The sequence below is a fragment of the Mixophyes fleayi genome, chromosome 6, assembly GCF_038048845.1.
Source record: "Mixophyes fleayi isolate aMixFle1 chromosome 6, aMixFle1.hap1, whole genome shotgun sequence".
Classification (NCBI taxonomy): domain Eukaryota; kingdom Metazoa; phylum Chordata; class Amphibia; order Anura; family Limnodynastidae; genus Mixophyes; species Mixophyes fleayi.
In genome coordinates this window covers 47,382,770-47,408,165 of record NC_134407.1, presented here as the reverse complement: position 1 = coordinate 47,408,165, position 25,396 = coordinate 47,382,770, and the positions used below count along the sequence as shown (strand labels likewise).

Sequence of the window (25,396 nt, the reverse complement as noted above, 5' to 3'; positions counted from 1 at the left end):
ACAGCTGAAGATTTGAAGGGCGCAATGGGAGAGGGAAGGGGCATATGCACGTAAGCAATGTACAGTAGGGGCGAGCCAAGGTTGAGTGCATGCACATTAGTCAGATTCAAGCTCTGGGCATCTCTCAGGTACATGTTTTTTAGCCATATTACTTGAAACAGCTACAGGGCGGAACATGTGTTTGCAATTATGAGCAACTGTAAAAATGCATTTTATGTACAGTAGACATTAATAACAGAATAAAAAATATTTTTTTATTTATGACTATATTATTAACAGGTGTTAATATATTTAATTTTTTTCTGCACGTTCCGATGGAACTTTATATTGCACATATGCATTGTGCGTATCCTGCCATGTGTTGTGTTTGTCTGCATGCAGCAAGTTCCATATAGGCAGATTATACTTATATTCAAATGAAAACTTTTCTGTAGATCCGCCTGTACTAGAATACAGATGTACGTGCGTACCTTTTCCACCTGTTCACTGTATGTTCCTTGGTGAATTAGGCCGATTATTAGTATGGTGTAATTTGATGAATATCTACATTTTCTTAAATAGAACATGTTTAAACTTATAACATATTTTTTTAAAGTGGTAGGACATTATGTGTATTAAATATGTCAGTATATATTACTTTGGAATACTAATGTGTCCCACTGATGTCCAGTTCCCTAATTGCATCCTGATAAATGTTGCTATGGAGATGGATTTCCAACCCCTTTAAGATGAAACTCAGAGTACATATAAGATCATAGATTTTAAATATAGAGGGCCTTAGGCATGGTGATTTGTGGATCTAGAAAATGTTTTTTCCACCAACCTTTATCATATTGAATACTTTATTGATGTATAGTAAAATAATACATTCTATCAGTACAATAACTGTATTAATGGCACAACTATGATCAAAACATATGCAATTAATAATGTCAGTACACAGTAACAATATATAATTATTGCAATGAAATTTTATAAAACTTAACAACACAGTAAAGCATATATTAAATGTCGGAGACTTGTTCTTTCAAGTTTGTGCAAATGTCAAACTAATACTCAACCATGAGAGGCAGAATTTTCAATAAACAGAAAGTTGTGTGAGTTTGAAAATGTTAGTTGCACTTTCATTTGCTATTTACAGGTCCTACCTATATTACCATTGGAGTATATGAGCTTTCAGTGTTCTGTGTCTCTGGGTGAGGGCAATTTATATCCCCAAGAATGTCTTTCATATATAATGTAAATAATATAAGTTATATTTTGCTATATTATGAGACCACATTTACATATATACAATGTTATAAGATAATCCAGCTTCTGTGTGTATATGTGCTCCATTTTGTTCTGCAGGGAGAAAAATGTAATCTGCACAACCTGATTTATAGTTGTGAGGTGGGCACAGCCTAGCCTTATTCTAAAATGTTCTAGAAAAATAGAGCTGAACAGTATATGTATACAGCAGGCCAGTGCAACCTGTGACTTTGTAGATGTTATTACACTGCAAAACCCACAATGCTTTGCCAGCCAATAGCTGTCAGGGACTTGTATGTAAAAGCATACAGTAGTTACCATTTGCAAATGTTTGTATTTGCACCCCTTGCAGGGAAACATGGTTTGCTCAACTGCAAATTATGAACCTGGGTAAAATTGTGGACCTAACTCTGAATCAGACACATACTGTAATTTACACATACAAAGCCTCATTTAGAGTTAAATCCAGATGCAATTTGACATCTTGGCAAAACCATGTTGTTGACAGATTTAGAATTGGGAGTGGGCTACATCCTAGCTCAGCTCTCAATTAATAATACTAATACTACATGGAAAAGCTGGCAGTATTTTCTCTACATGTAAACAACTTGCATTTTCACCCCTTGCATTGCAACATGATTTGTCCAGGTGAAATTTGCACGATTTAGCTGGATGTGCTTCTAACGCTACATGAGGGCCATATTATCCCTCTTATAAGTGTTTTATATCATCAACTTCAGGTCACAGAGATCACTCAGATAATCCTCATTATAAGGATCATATTTTAGGGCTTTTTCATACCACTCAATTGCCTCTGAGATTTTACCATTATTTTTATAGATAAATCCAAGCAAACCAAACCCCAGAGCATCCCTGTGGTCTCTCAGAATCCTCCTCTCCCCTAGGCTTTTTAACCCGTCCTCACAGTATTCTCTGAATTTGCTTGGTTTTGTTATCTGGATACCTTTTTTATAATGTTTTATAGCTTCACTTTCTGATTTCTTGAAAAATTCTTCAAAATGCCCATAATTTAAGTGAATCTGCTGTTTCTCTTCATCTATAAGGTCAGCAATTGTCAAAACCTTTTTAAATGTATCTTCTGTCTTTTGGTATTGCTTTGCTTCACTGTACATATTTGCTAAGTCTATGTGTGCCAATACAAATAATTTATCATATTCCAGCACTTTTTCAAAGTGAAAAATGGCTTTTTTGATGCATTCATCAATTTCTTCTGTGTGCTTTTGTCTATTTTGAAAGTTCTTCTTTTTGAATGCCTTTTTCTTATTAATCATCTGGTATTTGTAACTTAGTCCTATTTGATGATGTAGAAATGTAGAGGTTGGCATAATGTCTAGTGAAATTTTCAGGACATGCAGGGCTTCATCCACCAGCCCAGCTCTTCTGTAAAACTTTGCAACATAGCGAAGTAAATATGGAAGGTTTGGAGCTTGTTCTAGAGCTTCTTCAATATATATTCTTCCTTCATCACCTCTGTCTAGGTCTTGTAGCTTCAATGCAAGAAGTGCCTTCACCACGGCATCATTTGGACTTAGCTCTACAGCACGTTTCAACAGCGGTAATGATTTACATTCTGAAGCGGAGCATCTTCTGCCGTTGAATCCTTCCAGTCGATAAACTACTGTTGCGTAGCCAGAGTTCCACTCAGGATCTTCTGGGGCTAGCTCAAGAGCCTTCTCAAAACATTCTTTAGCTTTTTCATAATATTGCCCACAAAACATTATCAATGACCACCCTTGTTCCCCATAAATCTCAGCTATGTCTTGACTGTCAGTTGGTGAAAGTTTTAATTCTTTATTAATTTTGTCTATCTTGTCTATGTAGTTCTGAGAATCTTCAAACTGCTTTAAGTGGTAGTAAATCCAGGCGTAGTCCCCATATGTCACCAGATACCTTCTGTCTGTCCCATCTTGATTGTTCTCTTTAATCTTTTCCTCTGCTTCTTGTAAGTTGGCAATGGCTTTTGTGTAGAAGCCTTTCAGGTGCATTACATAGGCCATTAGATTGTACACCATGTATTTGTTTTTGGTAACCAGAAATATCATCTGGTTGTATAATCTTTCTTCTATTACATCAATATCAGTTTCTTTTTCCAGAAGACTCCAAGTGAAATGGCATTTTAGCTGTTGCAGGCAGGATTTCAAGGTATTCCCTGACATCTCACTATAATAAGAAAAGAAGAAAAGGGACTCATATTAGTAGATTTCTAAATCAGCCCATGCCAGTTGAAAGTTGTTACAACTACTCAAAACTATGTGAAAGCAAGCGCCTAATTATCTGGCTGAGTTTAGTTAGGGGGATTTGTCTGATTCTTATGAATTTTGGGTACTGTATGTTGATCCACAGTTTGAGTTATTCATACAGCTGCTGGAACTCATGTTAAAGAGAAACTATTTTTGGTTGGATGGGAGGCCAATATTTACAGCTCACCCGCAGGCTTTAAAGTGAGGATTGCATTTTCACAAATGCTCAGTTGCTTGGATCATTTGTGATCACAGCAAACTTAGGGACATATTCAATTAGGATTTGCGCCTGCAATTACAAGCGGCTACGAGTTTAATACTATTACTAAAAGAACACCAGGATGCTACAAATGTCCTGTAAAGTGATCTTGTTACTATCAGGTGTTGCCAGGCCCGGCACTCCCATTAGGCAAGGTTAGGCACTTGCCTAGGGCGCCGGGCTCTGGAGGGCGCCTGGAGGGCGCCACAGTATTCTAAAATACGTTGAAACTGTGCGGCGACGGCTGACCATACCTGTCACGGCTGCCGCACAGCATTCAGATAGACGGGGAGGGGGGGGAAGAGGCTATTTTGTCACCACCGCCGCCTCTCTGCTCCGTCTCCCCCCCTCCACTTACTAGTGTCAGTGAGTGGAGGGGAGGAGACGGAGCAGAGAGGCGGCGGTGGTGAGACAAGGTAAGGAGAGGAGAGAGGAGGGAGGAGGGAGGAGAGTGGCGATTTTTTAAAAATGCCTAGGGCGCCGTGGACCCTAGCACCGGCCCTGGGTGTTGCTATGCATGCAGGCAAATCAATTAGCACACTAGTAGGTTGCCATGGGCTCACAGGAAGCAACATACAGCTGTGCTTCTTCTCTTCTAGACATGCTAATGGTGGCTAGGAGTTTCTTGCAACTATTTAAACTAGGTAAGATTATGTATTTTCAGGTATGCACTTGGTATGAATCCTGAAGGAAGAATGCTCTTTCATTTCTGAAACATCAGCTTTTTTGCTAATTCTGTAATTTTGCACATAATTGATTACAATATTGTACTTCAATACAATACAATACTTTTTTTTTCCAAATCCCTGAATGCTATCCACTTGCCCACAAACCCCTGAATTTGCAAGTCGAGAATGAATCTCTGTGCACTAATTATGTAATTGTATATTAAATTGGTATACAACAGAGTGTGTGTGTTTATTTCTATACATATGTGGACCATAGTAGGAATACACACTTTCAAAGTGAGGACTTTTTGCCAAGTGGGGATCGAAAACCTGGACCTCACAAGTTTTTGCTTTTAATAGTATGGTAGTGTCAATATGAACCAGCTGTAGTAATATCGGGGTGGTCCTCTACAGCATAGTAAGTTCGGTTATCTGTGAAAAGGTGTTTGAATAGCTTTTGCTCTATAGTGCCCCTGGAGTATACACATAAAAACTGTACTTAAAAAACAAATTCCTGGAGCTCCACATAGTCATATCTAGCTCTAGAGATGAACCAACTGTACCATCATCACCTATTTATATAGCGCCACTAATTCCGCAGCGCTCTACAGAGAACTTACTCACATCAGTCCCTGCACCAATGGAGCTTACAGTTTAAATTCCCTAAAATACACACACACACACACACACACACACACACACAGAGACTAGGGTCAATTTTGATAGCAGCCAATTAACCTACCAGTGTGTTTTTGGAGTGTGGGAGGAAACTGGTGCACCCGGAGGAAACCCACGCAAACACAGGGAGAACATACAAACTTCACACAGATAAGGCCATGGTCAGGAAACAAACTCATGACCCCAGTGCTGTGAGGCAGAAGTGCTAACCACTAAGCCACCATGTAACCATAAAGTTGCAAAATTGCAACAGTGAAAATAACCACTACAGGAAGATGAAAATGTGCTAAAAGAACTTATGTTTTTATTGTCAGAAAATGAACACTAAGATATCTCGACATTTACAAAAGTAACTTGCAAATTAAATTGAAGTAGCCAAGGTGCTCATCTTTCCAAAAGTTTCAAAACACAGATATGATCTCTAGAAAGGCTCTGCAACAATGGTGACTATTAAAATAATGTTGACGTGTTTAAAAGGAGTGCTGGTGACCTAATTGCTTTGAGATGACCCCCTAAAACTGCTTTGCCCGCTAAAACTGCTCGTCATGCCTACACTGGTTGGAACTTTTATTTAAAACTGCTTTGTGGACACATTACACCAGTTGTAAAATGAAATCAGAAAAACATGATTTCAGATAGCTTCCGCTAGGCTTCTCCAATTGCCGACTTTACTGAAACAAAAGCAATTGTCTGCAATATACGTCAATAAAGAATGTTCCTGCATATGACCCCATTATGTATTAAATTTGAAATGTAATGATACAGGGATATGACAGGACACTGCTAGGAGAACTAGGTCAATTTGGTTTTGCTATCAATGAGTTTGACCCAGTATTGAGTATATGAAATAAGCTATACCCCAGCCAGATTATCTTTGGTATTCAAGAGTGCAAGGAAACTGTTTGGTTTTAATGCATCCAGTAACATATACAGAAGTCATCTTTTTATTTAAGGCATTTCATTCATTTTAAATAGTTTTATCTTAGAATGTGTACCAGCACTTACTAAGGTGTAAATACTTATTTGATTAAATCAATATTTATATAAGGAATTGAAGTAATAATAAAAAAAGGAATATGATTTTCTTTGTTTATGAAAACTTATATTTAGTAAATATATTTTCAAATTAAATTACCCTTTGTATATACCAATTAAAATTTGAAATGAGAGTTCAAAGATACATATAGGAGTGTGGGATTATATACCTATATTGCCATTTTGATGCATATCAATAAAACATTATATTTTAAAGTATTATTAAAGTTCAGAGTGCACCCCATAAATAACCTACTTGTTTTTCTCCCTGTGGAATAAAAAAATGTGAGCGGTAGCACCTTCTAGGTTTAGAAACCAGTAGATATGAGTTAAGAGATGACCAATAATATACATATGTCTAACACAAAGGGGCCGATTCAATTCTGCCGAGAAAAACGCGGCGTTAGCAGTTTTATCGTCAATACGGAATAATTGCGCATAATTACCCTTAATATGGTAATTTCAACAGTGGATTTTTACTCTCGGCTCCCTGAGCTGCGAAATGAAATCCAGGTTAAAATTACCGCATTAATGGTAATACTGATAACGCCGCGCTATTTGCAGCAGACTTGAATCGGCCCCAAAGAGTTAATCCAGAACAGACGAGAAATAGTTTTTCTTGGGTAAATTGAAAGCTACATTTGCTAGTGGTTAATTAATGACATTAGTTATTATATGGTCATAAATATATTTGCTAACTATTATATTTGTCTCCATGCCATTAGCACATACATTTTACACTGAATAAGAAGACGTTGAACATAAATGACATAACACTGAATTGCATTACACTGAATCAATACAACTGTCTTTTTAAATACATTTAAACAATTCTTTATTCTTCAAGACCACTATCACATGTGCATTTAAAAGTAGCCAAAATTATAACATATTATTAAATAAGACATCTACTCAGAATGTTGTGAAACTGAAAGAAATTGTTTATATTTACGTACCTCATTCTGTCACGTTCTATGTCACCCCAGTCTCAGCTCTGTAGTATGATAACGTGCAGCTTCCCAGTTCTGTGAAAATGAGCTGTTTCCTGCTGCACTGCTTTTATACTCTTTAGATAGACTGTATTAGAGGGAGGATTAAAGATAGAAACGAAACTCAGGGAACATGAAAAGGAAAACAGAAGCAATAGGGAAGGACGAAAGGAAGAAACAAAACTCAGAAACATGACTAGAACAACAGGCACAGTGTGAGAGTTCTGTAAAACTTAAACTGAAAGACTGCAGTCTTAAAAGCACCTATTTGAAGCAAAGTATATATATTAACTTATTTCAAAGGATAGCCAAAGCCTTATGTAATATCTAGTACATACTTGATTACTCTTTTAGAATATCCAGGAGGCTCCTGAATTCCGGGGAGCCCATCGCTCAGGTGCCCAAGTGAAATGTTTTTGTTAATTTGTAAGATAAAAGATTTTCAATTGCTGCAATAGGCAGTGATAGAAAAATCTACATAATGCAGGGGTCTTGTTAAATACACTCTCTTGTATAAGAACAAGTAAAGAGTTCATGTTAGTTTCTTATTGTCCAGAGCTCTCCTGCTGCAGTCTGATCCTAGTGGATTGTGGGTATTGCATTAGTAATATGCTGCTCAATTCAGTTGCACATAGCAATTCCACAACCATTAAGCAGCTCTTTTCTTAGTGTGGTTTAAAATGTTAAGTTTTCAGACTTCGTGGCTGGATCACTTATAAATAACTTATTGTATAAATATATTTAAACTATTAGTGCAGTGCGCCAATTTATATTATTGCAAATGTACTGATTTTGATACTGTGCTATTTTTCTGTATTAGCAATTGTGACGAAACGAGTTTGATAACACTGTAACCATCCTGTACCTCGTTTCTCACATAATGTGGATTATAGCAAGTATTTTTTAGAGCACTTGCTTTTGTTCCCCAGCTCGACAGAGTACAACTACAGTGTCTAATTACATGTGGATAAGGGGACATTGTAGCTCATTGTAAATATGTATATTATTTATTGTATATTGGTGATGTGGCAGTGAGGCTGTTTTTCAATGTCCTTAAAGTGAAGCCAGGGGGTTATGGATAGGGATCAGGTTGCAAGATACTGAAGGGGGAAAACTAATTAGTGTCCATTGTTCTCACAAGACTAGTCCAGACATGCCATGTAGCAGGGGAGGTTCTGTGGAAGGATAGCTCATCTTCACTCCCCTCTCCAACCCCCCTTCTAGTCCAGCACTGACCAATGTTTAACAAGGAGAGGTCCAGGGGTTTGCCAGAGAGGGGAAAGCTCTGTGGAAATTAGACTTTAGATATAAGGAGCGACTCCAGGGGGGGAGGGGGTGTTCATTCTGTGATTTGATTGCTGGAAGGTGCAAGGTCTGGTTTTGAGTTGTCGCTCTCTACCAGAGTCTACATGCAGCTTTGAGAAATCCATGGGTCGTCAAGTCTGGACAGCCACAGGGTTAACTCCATGAAGCCATTTTTCTTGAGGCGCCGTAATTACTCTCTCAGCCCCACCAGAAAACCAAAAGAAGCTGAAATTACAGTCATTACGGCTTCTAATTGGTCCTTTTGCTCACATCCCTTTTCTACAACCATTTTAGAGTGGCAAATGAAAATGTTCACCAATTTAGGTGGTAGTGCAGCTTTAATAAATATGTAATCAAATATATAATAAAACTGAACATCATTGCAAAGGCTAATTGCAACTAAAAAACAACAAAATATTAGAAATAATGACAAATGAATGTGGCAAAATAAAGGTACTTGACTAGCTTCAAATCAACCCATTTTGCTGTGTACCTTTTAGAGATATACTTAGTGCAGAAAACATTTGAAACTATATGTTCATTAAACCCAAATGAGTATTATATGTTTTTAAACAATGAATCCATCTAGGGGTAAATGTATCAAGCTGAGAGTTTTCCGGCGGGTTTGAAAAGTGGGGATGTTGCCTATAGCAACCAATCAGATTCTGTCTATCATTTTGTAGAATGCACTAAATAAATGATAGTTAGAATCTGATTGGTTTTTCAAACCCGCCGGAAAACTCTCAGCTTGATACATTTACCCCCTAGTCTCTTTTTTTATTAAAAAAAAAAATAGTTTTAGTCACATGCTCTCAAATTCAGCATATCACTAACACTTGCAAATATGATTTATTAAATGAACCCTGATGTATAAGATTGTACAGTCTCCCCAGTGTGGTGACCAAATGACATCTGTCAATGTCCAGAATATATTTATATATGCATTTTTTGTTTAACCTAAATATGTTACACCCCAAAAACATGTGCTCATATAGACCACATCTGTTGTCTCCATAAGCAGAATTCACATTTCTTTATTTCAAAAATACATTGTAGCATACTTTTACAATTGCTGCAATTACCACATTCATATATACCCGCAAATTAGTAAGCCTCTTATTTTGGAAATATAGTGGCTATCAACCAACATAGCATAACATTAGGTTGCATATAGGATTGTTACGCAAAAAAAAGGTTCTGAGGACTGCTTGCAAAATCTCAGGTAACTAGAAAAAACAATGTTGCTGTTCATAAAAAAAAAATAATTGAATACATGGCACAAAATCCCCACAAGAGGTCTGGCACATTTTAAACTCAAAATGACTTTAAAGTGTTAGGACATCCCTGGTCAAATCACAACAGCAGTTGAACTTACCTGGCCAAAGAGGGTTCTCCAGGATCAGATGTGAGCATCACATGATCAGCTCCCATCGTATCCTAGGATGACCATACTGACACTGCTGACCAGTTCTCTGGTAGCTTCCTGATAAGTGTTATGATGAGGCTAGGAGTTTCCTGTAAGACGAAACTCGGAGTATCTATAACAAGCTAGATTATAAATTCAGAGGACCACAGGCATAGAAATTTGGGCATATATAAATTTATTTCCAGAGACCAATGTTAATCGGGTGTGGTACGGCTTAATGGTGCTGAGTATACCGAGCACATTTACCCCGACATCTTCAGTGCGGACGGCTGCTTCCCAACAAGGATCCATGGAGACTGTTCTGTGAAGAAACTTCAGGCAATCATGATGAAGGAAGATGCCGGCGAGATTTGATGACGTCAGTGAGATAGGCGATGCTGTTAACGCTGCTCTTAAGGGGGTAATGTAAGTCTGCGGCTATGTACAATGTACTTTAGAAAGGGTTGTACAGTGTACCTAGCCACATACTTACATTACCCCCTTAAGAGCAGCGTTAACAGCGTCGCCTATCTCACTGATGTCATCAAGTCCCGCCGGCGTCCTCCTTCATCGTGATTGGCTGAAGTCACTTCACAGAGAAATCGTCATGGATCCTTGTCGGGAAGCAGCCGTCCGGACTGAAGTTGTCGGTGTAGTCAGCATCGATATGCTGACTACCAACGTGTTAATCATATTGAATAGTTATTAGTTATAGTAAATTAATGCATTATATTGGTGCAATAGTTGTACAAATAACACAATTATCATCAAAACATATGCAAATATTAGTGTCAGTATATAGTAATTATGCATCATTTATGCTATGTAATATTGTAAAACTTAAAAACTTAACAACAGCGTAAATCACATATAGAATGTGGGCTTTGTTCTAATTTATCTGTTTTCAGTTGTCAATGTCAATAATATTCAAGCTTGCGATGCAGTATTGTCAATAAGCAGAAATCATTGTGAGTTTCAAAGTGTGCATTATGTTATTACGTATAGATTTTACCTATTTTACTATTGGAGTTATAGGTTTTTAGTGTTCTATCTCTCTGGTTGAGGGCAATTTATTTTCCCTCAAAAGAATTTATTTCATATATAGTATTAATAATATTAGTTATATATTGTTGCATTGTAAGACCATATTTATATATACAAAGGCAGAATTAGAGTTAGAAACTAATCCACCTACTGGGTGTACCTGAAAAACTAATTTGTGGTTGCAGGGAGGAAAATGTAAAATGCACAACCTAATTTAGAGTTGGGAGGGTTTTTGGCTACTCTAAAATGCACTATAAATATAGAGTTGGAGAGCATATGTGTGCAGTATGCAAACTGTATTTGTATCCCTTGCAGTGCAACATGGCTTACTCATCTCCACATTATACACCCAGATAAAATTTGCACCTAACTCTTACTCATGTTACTCATGGATGTGGGGGTTCTCATGCGGGGGCCCCAATGTATCTGTACCCTACACCTACAGTAGTTCCGCCACTGGCTACATGCAAAAGCAATCAGTATTTTCCCTACGTTCAAAAGATTGGATTTCATAACTCTAATATTACTCTAATATTATTCTTTTAGACTATAAGAGGCATATTCAATTAGCTTCGGAAACGCGTCTACATGGCGACCACCTCTATCCCCATAACGCTACACCGCAGATTTCCCTTCGCATCCCTATGGGGTACGAAGGGAAAACTGCGATGTGGCGATACCGTATTTGCACTTTAAGTACGCGGCCACGCGTAGCCACAATCCCAGATGCTAATTGAATATGCCCCTAAGTCTTTTGTATCATCAACTTCAGATCACAGAGGTTTGGAGCTTGTTCTAGAACTTCTTAAACATATGTTTTTCCTCATTACATTTTTAGGTCTTGTAGCTTCAAGACGTGCCTTCACCGCTACATGCATTGGACTTAGCTCTATAGCACGCTTCAACAGCAGTAAGGATTTGCATTTTCAAGAAGGGCATTTTCTTCCATTGAATCCTTCCAATCAAAAAATTGCTGTTGCATAGCCAGTGTTAGACTCCGGATCTTCTGGATCTAGCTCAAGAGGCTTCCCGAAACATTATTTAGCTTTTTATAATATTGCCCCCAAAACATTATCAATGACCACCTTTGTTCCCCATAAATCTCAGTTATGTTTTGACTGTCATTTGGTGAAAGTTTTAATTTTAGATTTGGTCTATATTGTCTATGTAGTTCTGAGATTCTTCAAACTGCTTTAAGTGGTAATGACAGTTGATAGCTGGCAGGGAATGCTGGGACTCGTACACAAAAGATGCAGTAAACATACAGTAATTACCCCGTTTGCAAATATTTGCAGGGAAACATGATTTACTTAACTGCAAATTATGAACATAGGTAAAATTGTGGACTTAAATCTAAATCAGACACATGGAGTTTCTATGTTCTCCCTGTGTTTGCGTGGGTTTCCTCCGGGTGCTCCGGTTTCCTCCCACACACCAAAAACATACTGGTAGGTTAATTGGCTGAAATAAAATTGACCCTAGTCTCTCCCTGTCTGTCTGTGTGTGAGTGTGTGTCTATAGTAGGGAATTTAGACTGTAAGCTCCAATGGGGCAGGGACTGATGTGAATGAGTTCTCTGTACAGCGCTGCGGAATTAGTGGCGCTATATAAATAATTGATGATGATGATGATGATACTGTAATTTAAATATACAGGCCGTTATTAGGATTCAAGAGTAAATCAAAATGCAATTTTGCACCTTGGCAAAACCATGTTGGGGACAGATTTAGAATTGGGAGTGGGCTACATTCTAGCTCAGCTCTAAATTGTAGTCTATACTATATGGAGTAGCTGGCAGTATTTTCTCTATATGTAAAAAACTTGCATTTTCACCCCTTGCATTGCAACATGATTTGTCCAGGTGCAAATTTGCACGATTTAGGTGGATGTGCTTCTAACTCTACACACGGGTCATATTATCCTTCGTATAAGTGTTTTATATCATCAACTTCAGGTCACAGAGATCACTCAGATAATCCTCATTATAAGGATCATATTTTAAGGCTTTTTCATAATACTCAATTGCCTCTGAGGTGTTACCATTATTCTTATAGATAAATCCAAGCAAACCGAACCCCAGAGCATCCCTGTGGTCACTCCTAATCTTATTCTCTGCTAGTCTTTTTAAAGCTTGTTCACAGTCTTTTCTATGTAGATTTGGTTCAGTTATCCTCAAACTGTTTTTATAATGTTTTATAGCTTCACTTTCAGATTTCTTCACATATTCTTCAAAGCATCCATATGAAAAGAGGATCTCCTGTTTCTCTTCATCTGTAAGATTTGCTAATGTCAAAGCCTTTTTAAATGTATTTTCTGCTTTTTGGTATTCCTTTGCTTCACTGTACATATTTGCTAAGTCTATGTGTGCATATACAAATGTTTTCTCATATTCCAGTGCTTTTTCAAAGTGCAAAATGGCTTTTCTGGTGAGTTCATAAATTTTGTCTGTGTGCATTTGTCTATTTTGAAAGCTCACATGTTTGAATGCCCTCTTGTTTTTGAACATCTCTTGTTTGAAACATAGTCCTATTTGGTGGTGTAGAAATGAAGAAGTTGGCATAAGATCTACTGCAGTTTTCAGGACACGCAGAGCTTCATCCACCAGCCCAGCTCTTCTGTAATACTTTGCAACATAGCGAAGTAGATATGGAAGGTTTGGAGCTTGTTCTAGAGCTTCTTCAACATATTTTCTTCCCTCATCAGCTCTTTTTAGGTCTTGTAGTTTCAATGCAAGAAGTGCCTTCACCACGGCATCGTTTGGATTTAGCTTTACAGCACGTTTCAACAGTTCTAATGATTTGCATTCTGAAGCAGGGCATTTTCTGCCTTTGAATCCTTCCAATCGATAAACTGCTGTTGCATAGCCAGAGTTCCACTCAGGATCTTCTGGGTCTAGCTCAAGAGCCTTCTCAAAACATGCTTTAGCTTTTTCATAATATTGCCCACAAAACGTTAACAATGACCACCCTTGTTCCCCATAAATCTCAGCTATTTCTTGACTGTCAGTTGTTGAAAGTTTTAATTGTTTATTAATTTGGTCTATCTTGTCTATGTAGCTCTGAGAATCTTCAAACTGCTTTAAGTGGTAGTACACCCAGGCGTAGTCCCCATATGTCACCAGATACCTTCTGTCTGTCCCATCTGGAATGTTCTCTCTAATCTTTTTCTCTGCTTCCTCTAAGTTGGCAATGGCTTTTGTGTAGTCCCCTTTAAGGTGCATTACATAGGCCAGTAAATTGTACACCATGTATTTGTTTTTGGTAACCAGAAATGTCATCTGGTTGTATAATCTTTCTTCTATTACAGCAATATCAGTATCTTTTTCCAGAAGACTCCAAGTGAAATGGCAAGTTAGCTGTGGCAGGCGTGATTTCAAGGTATGCTCCGACAACTCACTGTGATAAGAAAAGGAGAGAAGTGAGTCATATTAGTGGATTGCTATACTAGCCCATACCAGTAAATATTAGTTAGGTATACAAGATTACTGATCAGCACTCCACTTACATCACTGATGCAGATGAAAGTTGTTTCAGCTCTCAGGATCTTAGAACTTTTGAAATGCAAGTGCCTAATTATCTTGTTGAGTTTAGTTAGGGGGATGCATATATGCAATGTATATATTGTGGCAATTGGGACAAATTGCACCTTCTAATAGCAGAAGGAGTAGTGGGTTTCCTGGGAAACCACAGCCTATAGGTGTAGAAAGGGTTAAATATGCACACACCCACACACACGATAATCATACAATCAATTAAGAATTCAGCCAGAGCAATGCCTGACAGGAAGCTTAAAAAGCTGGGTTTGGGCTGTGTGGGTGAGACTGGTGTCAACAAGTGGCCAGTGACCAGTTAGGGACCTAACTGTGATAGTCAGCATATAGGGCTATGAGACTGTGTTTATTTATGTAAATATGTTTGATTTGATTGCTGAAGACACTGCCAAAACTGTTTATCCATTCTGACGAGTAAATAAATGTCAAAGTGGTTCAGCAAAACCTGTGTGAGAAGCCATCTGTGTGCACGCTTTTCACAATATATACACATACACATACAATTATGCAAAATGCAGATCCAGGTGCACATTTTAAGCACTATATTTATACATAATTGTACAGAAAATACGCCAAGTTACAGTATCCTTGCATTTTAGAAATGACTCCTTTATGTCTTAAATTTGAAATGTATTTGAAGCATAGAGATTAGAAAACATCATTCTTACATAGTTCGGAACTAGCGCAATTTATTTTTGCTGTTAATGAGTTAAGCCCAGCATTGAGTATCTGAAATATGCTTCCCCCCCAGCCAGATTATCTTTGGTTTCAAAGATGCAAAAAAACTGTGTGGGTTTTAATGCATCTAGTAATAAATACAGAAGTCATCTTTTTATTTAAGGCATTTAATTAATTTTGATAATTATATTTTCTTTTATTTTTTATCATTTGCTAATATATTAAAGCGTAAATAACTTTATTTTTATAGATAAAGGAACATTAAAGTCCCATGTCAACATGAATGAACATTTTCTGCTGAAAAACCTAGAATGTTATGTATTCTTTTCTTTCTAAATTCTCTTTATTCATTTTTTTTGTTAAAAAAATTGCATCAAAAATATGACTAAAACACCATCAACAACATCAATCTTATCTTAATTCTCATAGCATTTTATAAATTTATTATCTTAAATGTTTCCAACCAGTCCATTTGAAAAAAGATAAAAAAAATCTTAATAAACATCAGCTCTATACTGGGAGGGTCTATTGATAACCATTGGGATAAAATAATCCTCTTAGCTGACGCCACTATCTTCAGTAACAGATTCTTGTTATTCATTGTCAAAACATTGTTTAAATCGTTTGTCATAGATATTCCAAAATAATAATAATAAACAGTTAATTCTAAATGCAAGCTTTAGACTATTTCTTATATATTCTTGTACTTAATTCCAAAAATCTCTGACTTTAGAGCAAGACTATATACAGTGTATTATATCTGCATTTATTTCTTTACATTTCTAACAATATGAATTTTCTGATCTTCCAATAATTTGATTCATTTTTGGGGTTAAATATATTCTATGCAAGATCTTGTAATTAATTTCTCTATATGAAGTGGCTACCGAGAGCTAATTCATGTTCACATGGGCTTTCAAAATTTTATCTATACTCATATGTGCAAATTCTTGCGTCCATTTTGTCATACCACCTTTAATATTTTTATTATCAATACAATTTCTCACTTGTGAGTATATATATGAGGTGTTAAAGATTTTTGGAACTTGGTGCCATAACATTTTAACCAACACAAATTGTCTATCTGCATTTTTAATCTCTCGTATTATCTTATCCACATAGCTTTTTACTTGTAAGTATGCAAACATTAATATTCTAATATTTAAAAATCTATTATTTAGCTATTCAAAAAGCATATACCGTATTTCCCCATGTATAAGACAAACCTTTTTCCCCCAAATTTTGGGTCTAAAAAAAAGGTGCGTCTTATACACTGCAAGCACTACTTACCTTAATGAAGAAGTCGGCACCTGGATGTCAGAGAGAAGTCCCCACTAATTGGAACAGCGTGTACCCGCTGGCTGTATGGAACAGCGTGTCCCCGAACCAGAAGTCCTGCCGAATAACCGGAAGTAGCGGGTACGCCGGGCTGTTCCAACTCCAGCTCCTGGTCTCCACCGGAAGCAGGCCACAATTTCCATGATAGGCGCTCCGTGAAGTAAGGCACTTAGCTAGGAGCCACCAGGGCCAGGGGGGGGGGACTCTCATAAGGCGGGGGGCACTCGGGAATCTGGCAACCGCCAGGAGGGCAGCGTGTTCAGATCATCAGATGACGCGGGACGTCCGGCCGGCAGTGGGAGACTCAGGAAGCAAACAAGTCACCAGCGAGTCCAGCAAGTGTTCTCCACTACCCAGGTGCTGATGGCCGATTGTAGTCTCAAAGGTAAGGCAGAATATGAATCCTCTGAGTGGGAGAGCACAAATTACCGGTATGCGACCATCCGATTGGTGTCTGATTGGCAAAAGGACCTGATACATGTTTTTTTTCATTTTAGGCCCCAAAATTAAGGTGCGTCTTATACATGGGTGCGTCTTATACATGGGGAAATACGGTACTTTAAATCCTTTGCTATTCATCAGTTGGTGAATTGACCTTAACACTTCGTTCTCCCAGTTTATAATTTCTTTGAAAGCCTGACCATCCTGAAATTCTGGATTATGGCTTAATGGAAGAAACATAAAATAACGTAGTGATATCTTTAAATTTTTCCATACAAGTCTCCAGGCCTTACACACTGTATATATCAAAGGATTTTCTTTAATATTACTCGAAAAAAACATGCTGGATTTGTATACAACAAAGCTAACAAATTTATGTCTGGACTTTATGCCTGTTGCACTTTGTAGTTTGTTTATATATTTGTCCCCCTTATCCAGTCAATTGCATATCTATAATTTGCAGCTAGGTTATATTCCTTTATATTTGGTAAATTTATTTCTCCCTTTTCCTAGGATTGTTGCAATTTAGCCAAGGATATCCTTGAATATTTATTTGACTATATAAAATTTGAAAAGACCTTATGCAGGGCTTTGATATCCAATTTAGTAAACATTAAAGGCAACATCTGAACAAGATAAAGTATTCGTGGAAAACTTATCATCTAAATAATATGTTGCCTTAATAGAAAGGAAATTGATAAATTCATCCAAGCATTAATTTCTCTAATTATTTTGCTTATTAAACTTGAAACATTTTCGTATATCTGAGATGGATATGTAACAATTTTTAAACCAAGATATTTCATTGTACCCTTTGCCCATTTAAATGGAAAGGCATCATCCAAATCAATTTTAACATCTGGATAGAAAGTTTTATCAATATTCGCCAAGAATCCTATTATACTTTCATACTCCTCTAGTTTCTGCATTATTAGCAGTATTGCTTCTCTCTGATTATGGACATACAGCAAAACGTCATCTGCAAAAGCAGATATTTTAAGTTCATTTCTACCATTCTTTAGCCCTTGCCATTTTGGCATTCTATCCATAAGTCTCATTAGTGTATCCAGTGCAATATTAAAAAAAAGTGGTGACAAAGGGCACCCTTGTCTTGGTACTCTACCAAGAGAAATGGTTGCTGTGTTTTTCCTATTATCATATTAGCTTTCGGTTGATAAGATAGAATTTTAAAAACATGCTGGAAAATATGACCAAACTCTTGAAATTCAAATATCCTCATTAAATGTGACCATGAGATATGGTCAAATGCTTTATCTGCATCTAAACTAATTATCATATTATTTTTTTTCTTTATATTGAGGTGTTTTAACCATTGCTGCGATAGGGTTTCTAATATTTTGAACTGAGTGTCTACCTTTTGTAAACCCTGTTTGTGCTGAGTGTAGTAACTTTGGTAAAATACCCTGCAATCTAAGAGCCATGAGTTTTGAAAAAAATGTAATATCTTGATTTAACAAAGGTGTAGGTCTCTATGATTGTACTAATTCCACATATTTATTTGGTTTTGGAATTATAATTCTTGCCAAAATAAAATCTCTTGGTGCTTGATTTCCACTCATTATTGAATTGAATAATAACATTAAGTATGGTACAATATGTACGGACAAGACTTTACAATACTCTGCTTCTAGTCCAACTGATCCTGGTGCCTTTCCATTGGGCAAAGATTTTATAAGCTTTTTAAATTCTAATTCAGTGAACGGGGCCTTTAATATTTCTGTTTCTGCTTCTCACAATTTTATTAAATTGGCTTAACTTAGAAATTCTGTCCCTTTATTTGAATATTCCTCTACCTTTTCGTATACAATTTTATAATATTTTATAAATTCTTTTGAAATGTTTTGAGGATCTAAGCTCTTATTCCTTGTATCTGCTTTAATAGCCATTATGTGTATATTTTGTGAATGAGTTTTAACTAAGTTTGCCAGCAATCTTCCTGGCTTATTTCGCCAGTGAAAAAAATTGTTCTTCTTAAGTCCGTAGACATTTAGGGCTAGATTTACTAAGCTGCGGGTTTGAAAAAGTGGGGATGTTGCCTATAGCAACCAATCAGATTCTAGCTTTCATTTATTTTGTACCTTGTACAAAATGATAGCTAGAATCTGATTGGTTGCTATAGGCAACATCCCCACTTTTTCAAACCCGCAGCTTAGTAAATCTAGCCCTTAGGCTTTCTCCATACATAAAGTATCATACACAGCTTTCAATTCTTTATACTTCTCTGTATTAGTTTGATTATTATTTCCTTGTAAATCTGAAAACACCTTAGTTAACTCAGTATTCAAATTTAATAATTATTGATTAATACCTTTTTTCCTTTGAGCTACATTAGCTATAATATGTCCTCTTAAGACCGGATTAGAGGCTTTCCACAATAAGATAATATCTTGTTTATGTTCAGCATTATCTCCTATGTAATCTAGGAAATATGTTTCCAATTGCGTTTTAAAGCTATCAGAATTTATCAAATATGAAGGAAATCGCAAATTATATGATGTATATGTTGGACCTATTCATTTCAAAGTAAACCATATTGGAGCATGACCTGATATCATTATATTTTCTATTTTTGTAATTTTCACCCTATGTAATAACCTGCCCGAAATCGACCAATAATCTATTCTTATTGATGTGTTGTGTGGATGAGACTAAAAAGTATGTTGTCTATCTACTGCATGTTGATATCTCCACAGATCTATATCTGCAGTCATTGTACAAGTGATTTATAATGAGGAGGGAATATACTTACCTCTTTTACCCTCATTTGTGGTTTTATCAGATATTGAGTTTTAAGTGACATTAAAACCTCCCCCTATTATTATGTATCCTTCATCTCATCCCTGTTATAAACTATATATTTTAGAAAAAAAAACTTTCCTTAAGACTATTTGGTGCATAAATATTAGCTAAAGTAAATTTCTCATTTTCAATTACAAACTTTATTAGTAGATATCTACCCTCTATATAGTGATTATTATCAACTATATTATAGTGAATATATTTATTAAGTAATATTTTTAACCCTCTCTGTTTAGTCTTATATTGGAAATCTGTTTTATTACTGAGTCAATTGATTCTTTAAGACTTGCTAATTTTTGATCCAACAATGGTGAAATTATATTAGATATTTCTTGAGCTCTCTTTGCTGCTTGTAAGCTATAGTTTGCTGAGTCTTTTTCTATATCCATGGAATCTTCTATCACTGAAACTGAAGGAGAGCTTGATTGTTCTTGAATCAATATTGATTTATCTTTTGATTTTGTATTGTGGCCACTTCTGGACGCTTTTGTTTTGCAACAAATTTCTCCATTTTCACTTTTTCATTGGTGTTTCTAGTCTCTACTAATCTTACCAATGACGTCATAGACCATCATTCTCTATCTTTTAGCATTCACACCACAAATGATTTCTTATATATAAAATCGTCTATGTCCTTTTCAATAAATTTCTTCACATGTCGCTATGTTCCAATGTTAACAGTATTAGCAGCTTTAAGCACATCCAAATCAATTAACTTTTTACAGGTGTATTAATAATTCACATTATCAAAGAGGGAAAACAGTTTTTGTAAATAATGAAAAAGAGGATAAATCCATATAACATCACCGTCTATCCTTTTAAACCTTTATGTTCACCCCACATATATTTTTTATATTAGGTAAAGTCTACATTTTCTTCACTTTGCTTTTCCATTTCAGATAGGTGCAAGTTGTCTCACACACGTTAATTTCAGTCTTCCACCTCTTTAACACCATAAGTTCACTTATCTTTTGGAAATATATAGAAACTTCACCTTGACCGAGAGAGGTTACCGCCTTGTTTAAGAATCAAAGCCGTCTCTTCCACCACTCATTCTGTGATCTCTCTTTAGTTCCTTTCACTGAAGCATCTGATAACACTGTGCAGTGAATTAACAAACTTTTATGATCCAGTATCTCAGCAACAGCTTTCCTTTTAGCAATTTAAAACTTGCAGATCTTTTGTGCTCTATGTTTCAGAGCAAGATTTGGGGGAACATAAATTAGGGAGCCGATATCTTTCAGCATCGTTCACCAGCGCTTATCCCTCTCTCCTCGCTGGCTCTGAGGTTCTCTTCATCAGACGCTGAAACTGCTTTCCACCCTGCAGCTCTGACACGCCCACCGTAAGTCCCATTTGTGCATGAAAATCAACCAGATACGTCCACCGGTCAATAATAATTTTATTTTAGAATGTGTACTAACACTTACTAAGGTATACATACTTATTTGATTGCATCAATATTGATACAAGGAATTGAAGTGGTAATAAAAAGGGAATAATCATTCTGATTTTCTTCGTTTATGAAATATATTCTCAGATTAAAGAACCATTTGTATTTACCAATTAAAATTTAAAAAGAGAGATCAAAGATACATATAAGAGTGTGGGATTATATACCTCTTGAATAAATATTTGAGGTTTTCTGAAGCATTTAAAAAGGCAAAAGTATGAATTAATGGAATACAAATATTTTTAGTATATCACTCTGTTAAATTTTTTTTCTTCACAATTCTTTATTTTATTTAGCTGCTTTTTAATAACTGATTTATGCAGGATAAAAATGAATTTAGACTTTGCAATTATAATGCATATCAATAAAACATAATATTTTAATGTATTACTTAAGGTCAGAGTGCACCCCATAAATAACTTACTATTTTTTCTCCCTATAAAATAAAAAAGTGTGAGGGGTAGCACCTCCTAGGTCTATAAACCAGTAGATATTGGATAGGAGATGACCGATAATATACAAACGTCTAACATAAAGAGATTAATCCAGAACAGACAATTGGGTAAATTGGTAACTACCTTTGCTCGTGGTTAGTTAATGAGATTAGTTATTACATGGTCATTAATATATTTGCCTCGGTGACATTAGCACATACCTTTTACACTGAATAAGAATATGTTGAACATAAGCTACATTACATTGAATTGCATTACAATTACACTGAACCAATACAACTGTCTTTATAATTAAACTATTTTTTATTGCTTCTAGACTAGGCAGGGGCGCACGGACCGACCAACCCGCGCGAGAGCTACTGCGCATGCGCAGCAGCTCCGTTTAGGCAGAGCTGTCCTATACAGCACCGCCGCGGACGCTTTTTTGACAGCGCCGCGGCTGCTGTATAAGACAGTGCCGCTATATTGGCCATTTAGTTAGCGCAGGGGGGGTTTCTCGAGACTCAGAAACCCCCCCTGCGTGCGCCACTGCTAGGGGTGTGCACCGGCCACTTTTGGTGTTTTGGGTTCTGATTAGCTTGAGGTTTTGGGTTCTGATTTGTTTTGCCAAAACACCCCACGAAAGGTTTTGGTTCTGATTTTGGGTTTTGGGTTCTGATTTTTTTTTAAAAAAAGCATAAAAAGTGCTAAAATCCATATATATATATATTTTTCACTCCTACACTATTATTAACCTCAATAACATTCATTTCCACTAATTTCCAGTCTATTCTGAACACCTCACACCTCACAATATTGTTTTTAGTCCAAAAGGTTGCACCGATTATATTTATATATTGCAGTAGAAATTTTTATATACTTTTTTTTATTTTATTTTTTTTTATTATTATTTCTGTATACTTTTTTTTATAATTTTTTAAATTTATTTTAGTATAATTTTTTTATAATTTTTTTTATTTTTTTTTTTATAACTTTTTAATAATTTTTAAATAACAATGGCCTTAGCAGAACAGAGCACAGGACGCACACAGCACCACTGGACTCAGCAGGACAGAGCACAGGACACAGCACCACTGGACTCAGCAGGACAGAGCACAGGACTAAGTAACCACTGGATTAAGCAGGACAGAGTGACAGGACATAGGACACAGGAGCACCAAACTACAACCTCCCTCTTCAATGATCTAAGCCCGACTGAAGATGGCGGCCGCAAGCGGGGAATTTATGCAATCCGAGTCTCGCGAGATCCGACGCGAGACTTGGACATCATAGCCTCGTTTTCATTTCTTTTGGCCGCCGGAAATACCCGAACAGTGCTCGGATCCACACTGTTCGGGTGAGCTCGGTTTAGCGCAATCCGAGCCCACTCATCTCTATTCTAGACCGCTGTCACATGTGCATTTCAAAGTAGCCAAAATCATAAAATATTATTTAAGACAACTACTCAGAATATTGGAAAATTATTGTTTTTATTTACATACCTCATTTTGTCACGTTCTGTGTCACCCTAGTCTCAGTTGTAGTATGATAATATGCAGCTTCCCAGTTCTGTGAAAATGAACTGCACCCTACTGCATTGCTTTTATAGTCTTTAGATGGCTAAAGGGAGGGAGGATTAAGGAAGAAACGAAACTCAGGTAACATGACACGGGAAACAGAAGCAATAGGGGAGGAGTAAAGGAAGAAACAAAACTCAGGTAAGATGACCAGAAAACAGAAACAGTGTTAGAGTTCTGTAAAACCTGTAGTGAAAGAATGTGGTCTTAAACTCACCTATATTAACTTATTTCAAAGGAAAGTCAAAGCCTTTTATAGTATCTAGTACATATTTGCATATTTACGGTGATGAAACTGAAAAATGAGATACTAGCTACAGGCTGAAAATCTTCTGCAGAAAATGAACTTTGGACACATTTGCTAGACCGATTTCATAAAACTTAGCAATGCACTCCAAAGTTCACAAGTGCTAGTTCACATATAACTAGCATCATTTATGATGCTAGTTATATGCTCTAGTTTGTGGATTTGCTAAATAATGTTAATTAGAGCTGGGATAGTTGGGGGGTCTGGATGCTTCCAATTCTTGGCTACTAAGCTTCTAGCTGCTGTGAGAATGTGGCTCGGAAGTTTCCAAATCAGTCTGTGGACTCCAGGGGGGAGAAGGAAGTAGGAGAGGTGAAATGTAAACTGCAATTGTGTAATCTTGCCGATAAGGTCTGCGACCTCTCGCCAAAAGGACATAATTTTAGGGCATCACCACCAAATATGGGTTAAGATGCCGTGTTTCCAGCAATTACGGCAGCAAAGATCTGTAGATGTTGGATAGATTGCCTTCAGTCTGGAGGGTACTAAAAACCAGAGAAACAACAATTTGTATGAGTTCTCTTTAATTGAGGTGCAAATTGAAAGCTTGGCTACAGCTTCCCGGATCGACTTCCATTCCTCTATTTCCAAAGTCTCAGCCATGTCCTCCTCCCAACGCAGTTCATGAGATTCTTTGTCAGGCTGATTGTGTTGCATCAGAAGAGCATAAAAAGAAGATATGAGTCCTCTAGAAGAGCACCTGCGAAGGCAGAAAGTTTATAATGGGGATGGGCAATAGGGCGTGTGCTGACCAATTTGAGTTTTGTGGAGGTGTCAGATCTGTAGATATTGATAGAAAGTGGAGGGCAGGATGTTAAGGCGATCACAGAGCTCAGGGAATACAGGGAAATATCTCTTTGGAATTATGTCAGGAAGAAATTTAAAGTTATGCTTTGTCCAGGACATAATGGATTTGGGATTGAGACCAGCTGGAAATGTGGGGTTGTTCCAAAGGGGAAACAACCTCTCTGGATTCTTAATAAGTTTGAAAGTTTGAGGGCAGTATCTCCATACAGAGAGACAGAAGCATATTGTGGGGGGAGGCTGTGGAGAAGGGGCTGTTCCTTAGGGTCTAACCAGAACAGAGTGTAAGGCGATAGCATCTGGAGTAGATCCTCTATGGGCAGCACAGTGGCGTAGTGGTTAGCACGTCTGCCTCACAGCGCTGAGGTCATGAGTTCAATTCCCGACCATGGCCTTATCTGTGTGGAGTTTGTATGTTCTCCCTGTGTTTGCGTGGGTTTCCTCCGGGTGCTCCGGTTTCCTCCCACACTCCAAAAACATACTAGTAGGTTAATTGGCTGCAATAAAAAAAAAAAAAAAAAAAATTGACCCTAGTTTCTCCCTCTCTGTCTGTCTGTCTGTCTGTGTGTGTGAGTGTGTGTCTATAGTAGGGAATTTAGACTGTAAGCTCCATTGGGGCAGGGACTGATGTGAATGAGTTCTCTGTACAGCGCTGCGGAATTAGTGGCGCTATATAAATAAATGATGATGATGATGATCTGCCTCCACATCTACCCATAGTCTAGTATGAGGATTTGCATGGGCCAGGACGGCCTGCGTAAGATGGGACGACAGGTAATATTTTTGAATACACGGTAGACCTAACCCACAATTTTTAGCGTGACGATTCAAGACCTTCTGGTGGAAACTTGGGCGTTGTTATGTTCTTGCCCTTAGATTTGCCCTCATTCAAGATGGCCGTGATTGCCTCATGAAGTTTCCATCTTGGATCCCTGATATGAACTTGCCCTTACAATAGCCCTTATCCAAGATGGCCAGAACTGTCTCAGGAAGATTCCATCTTGGATCTCATTTCCTGTTTGGGCCTAGAAAAGGCACTTCCTGTTATGCAGCTTTTGCTCGAGTATTGTGTTTGTGTCTGAACCAGATGCTTCCACAG

General features: G+C 37.1%; 2 protein-coding genes across 2 annotated transcripts; both read right to left on the bottom strand.

The window, feature by feature from the left end:
* Positions 1 to 873: 873 nt before the first annotated feature.
* Positions 874 to 7,207, bottom strand: LOC142161126 (interferon-induced protein with tetratricopeptide repeats 5-like). Its single transcript, XM_075216413.1, has 2 exons — positions 7,109 to 7,207; positions 874 to 3,432 (listed from the first exon to the last, which is right to left on the bottom strand). The coding sequence occupies exons 1-2, from the start codon at positions 7,111 to 7,113 to the stop codon at positions 1,974 to 1,976; spliced, it is 1,464 nt and encodes a 487-aa protein (XP_075072514.1). The 5' UTR covers positions 7,114 to 7,207; the 3' UTR covers positions 874 to 1,973.
* A 5,350-nt stretch (positions 7,208 to 12,557) lies between these two features.
* On the bottom strand, positions 12,558 to 23,197 carry LOC142160248 (interferon-induced protein with tetratricopeptide repeats 5-like). The gene is made up of 2 exons (XM_075215185.1): positions 23,112 to 23,197; positions 12,558 to 14,290 (listed from the first exon to the last, which is right to left on the bottom strand). The coding sequence occupies exons 1-2, from the start codon at positions 23,114 to 23,116 to the stop codon at positions 12,832 to 12,834; spliced, it is 1,464 nt and encodes a 487-aa protein (XP_075071286.1). The 5' UTR covers positions 23,117 to 23,197; the 3' UTR covers positions 12,558 to 12,831.
* Positions 23,198 to 25,396: the final 2,199 nt, after the last annotated feature.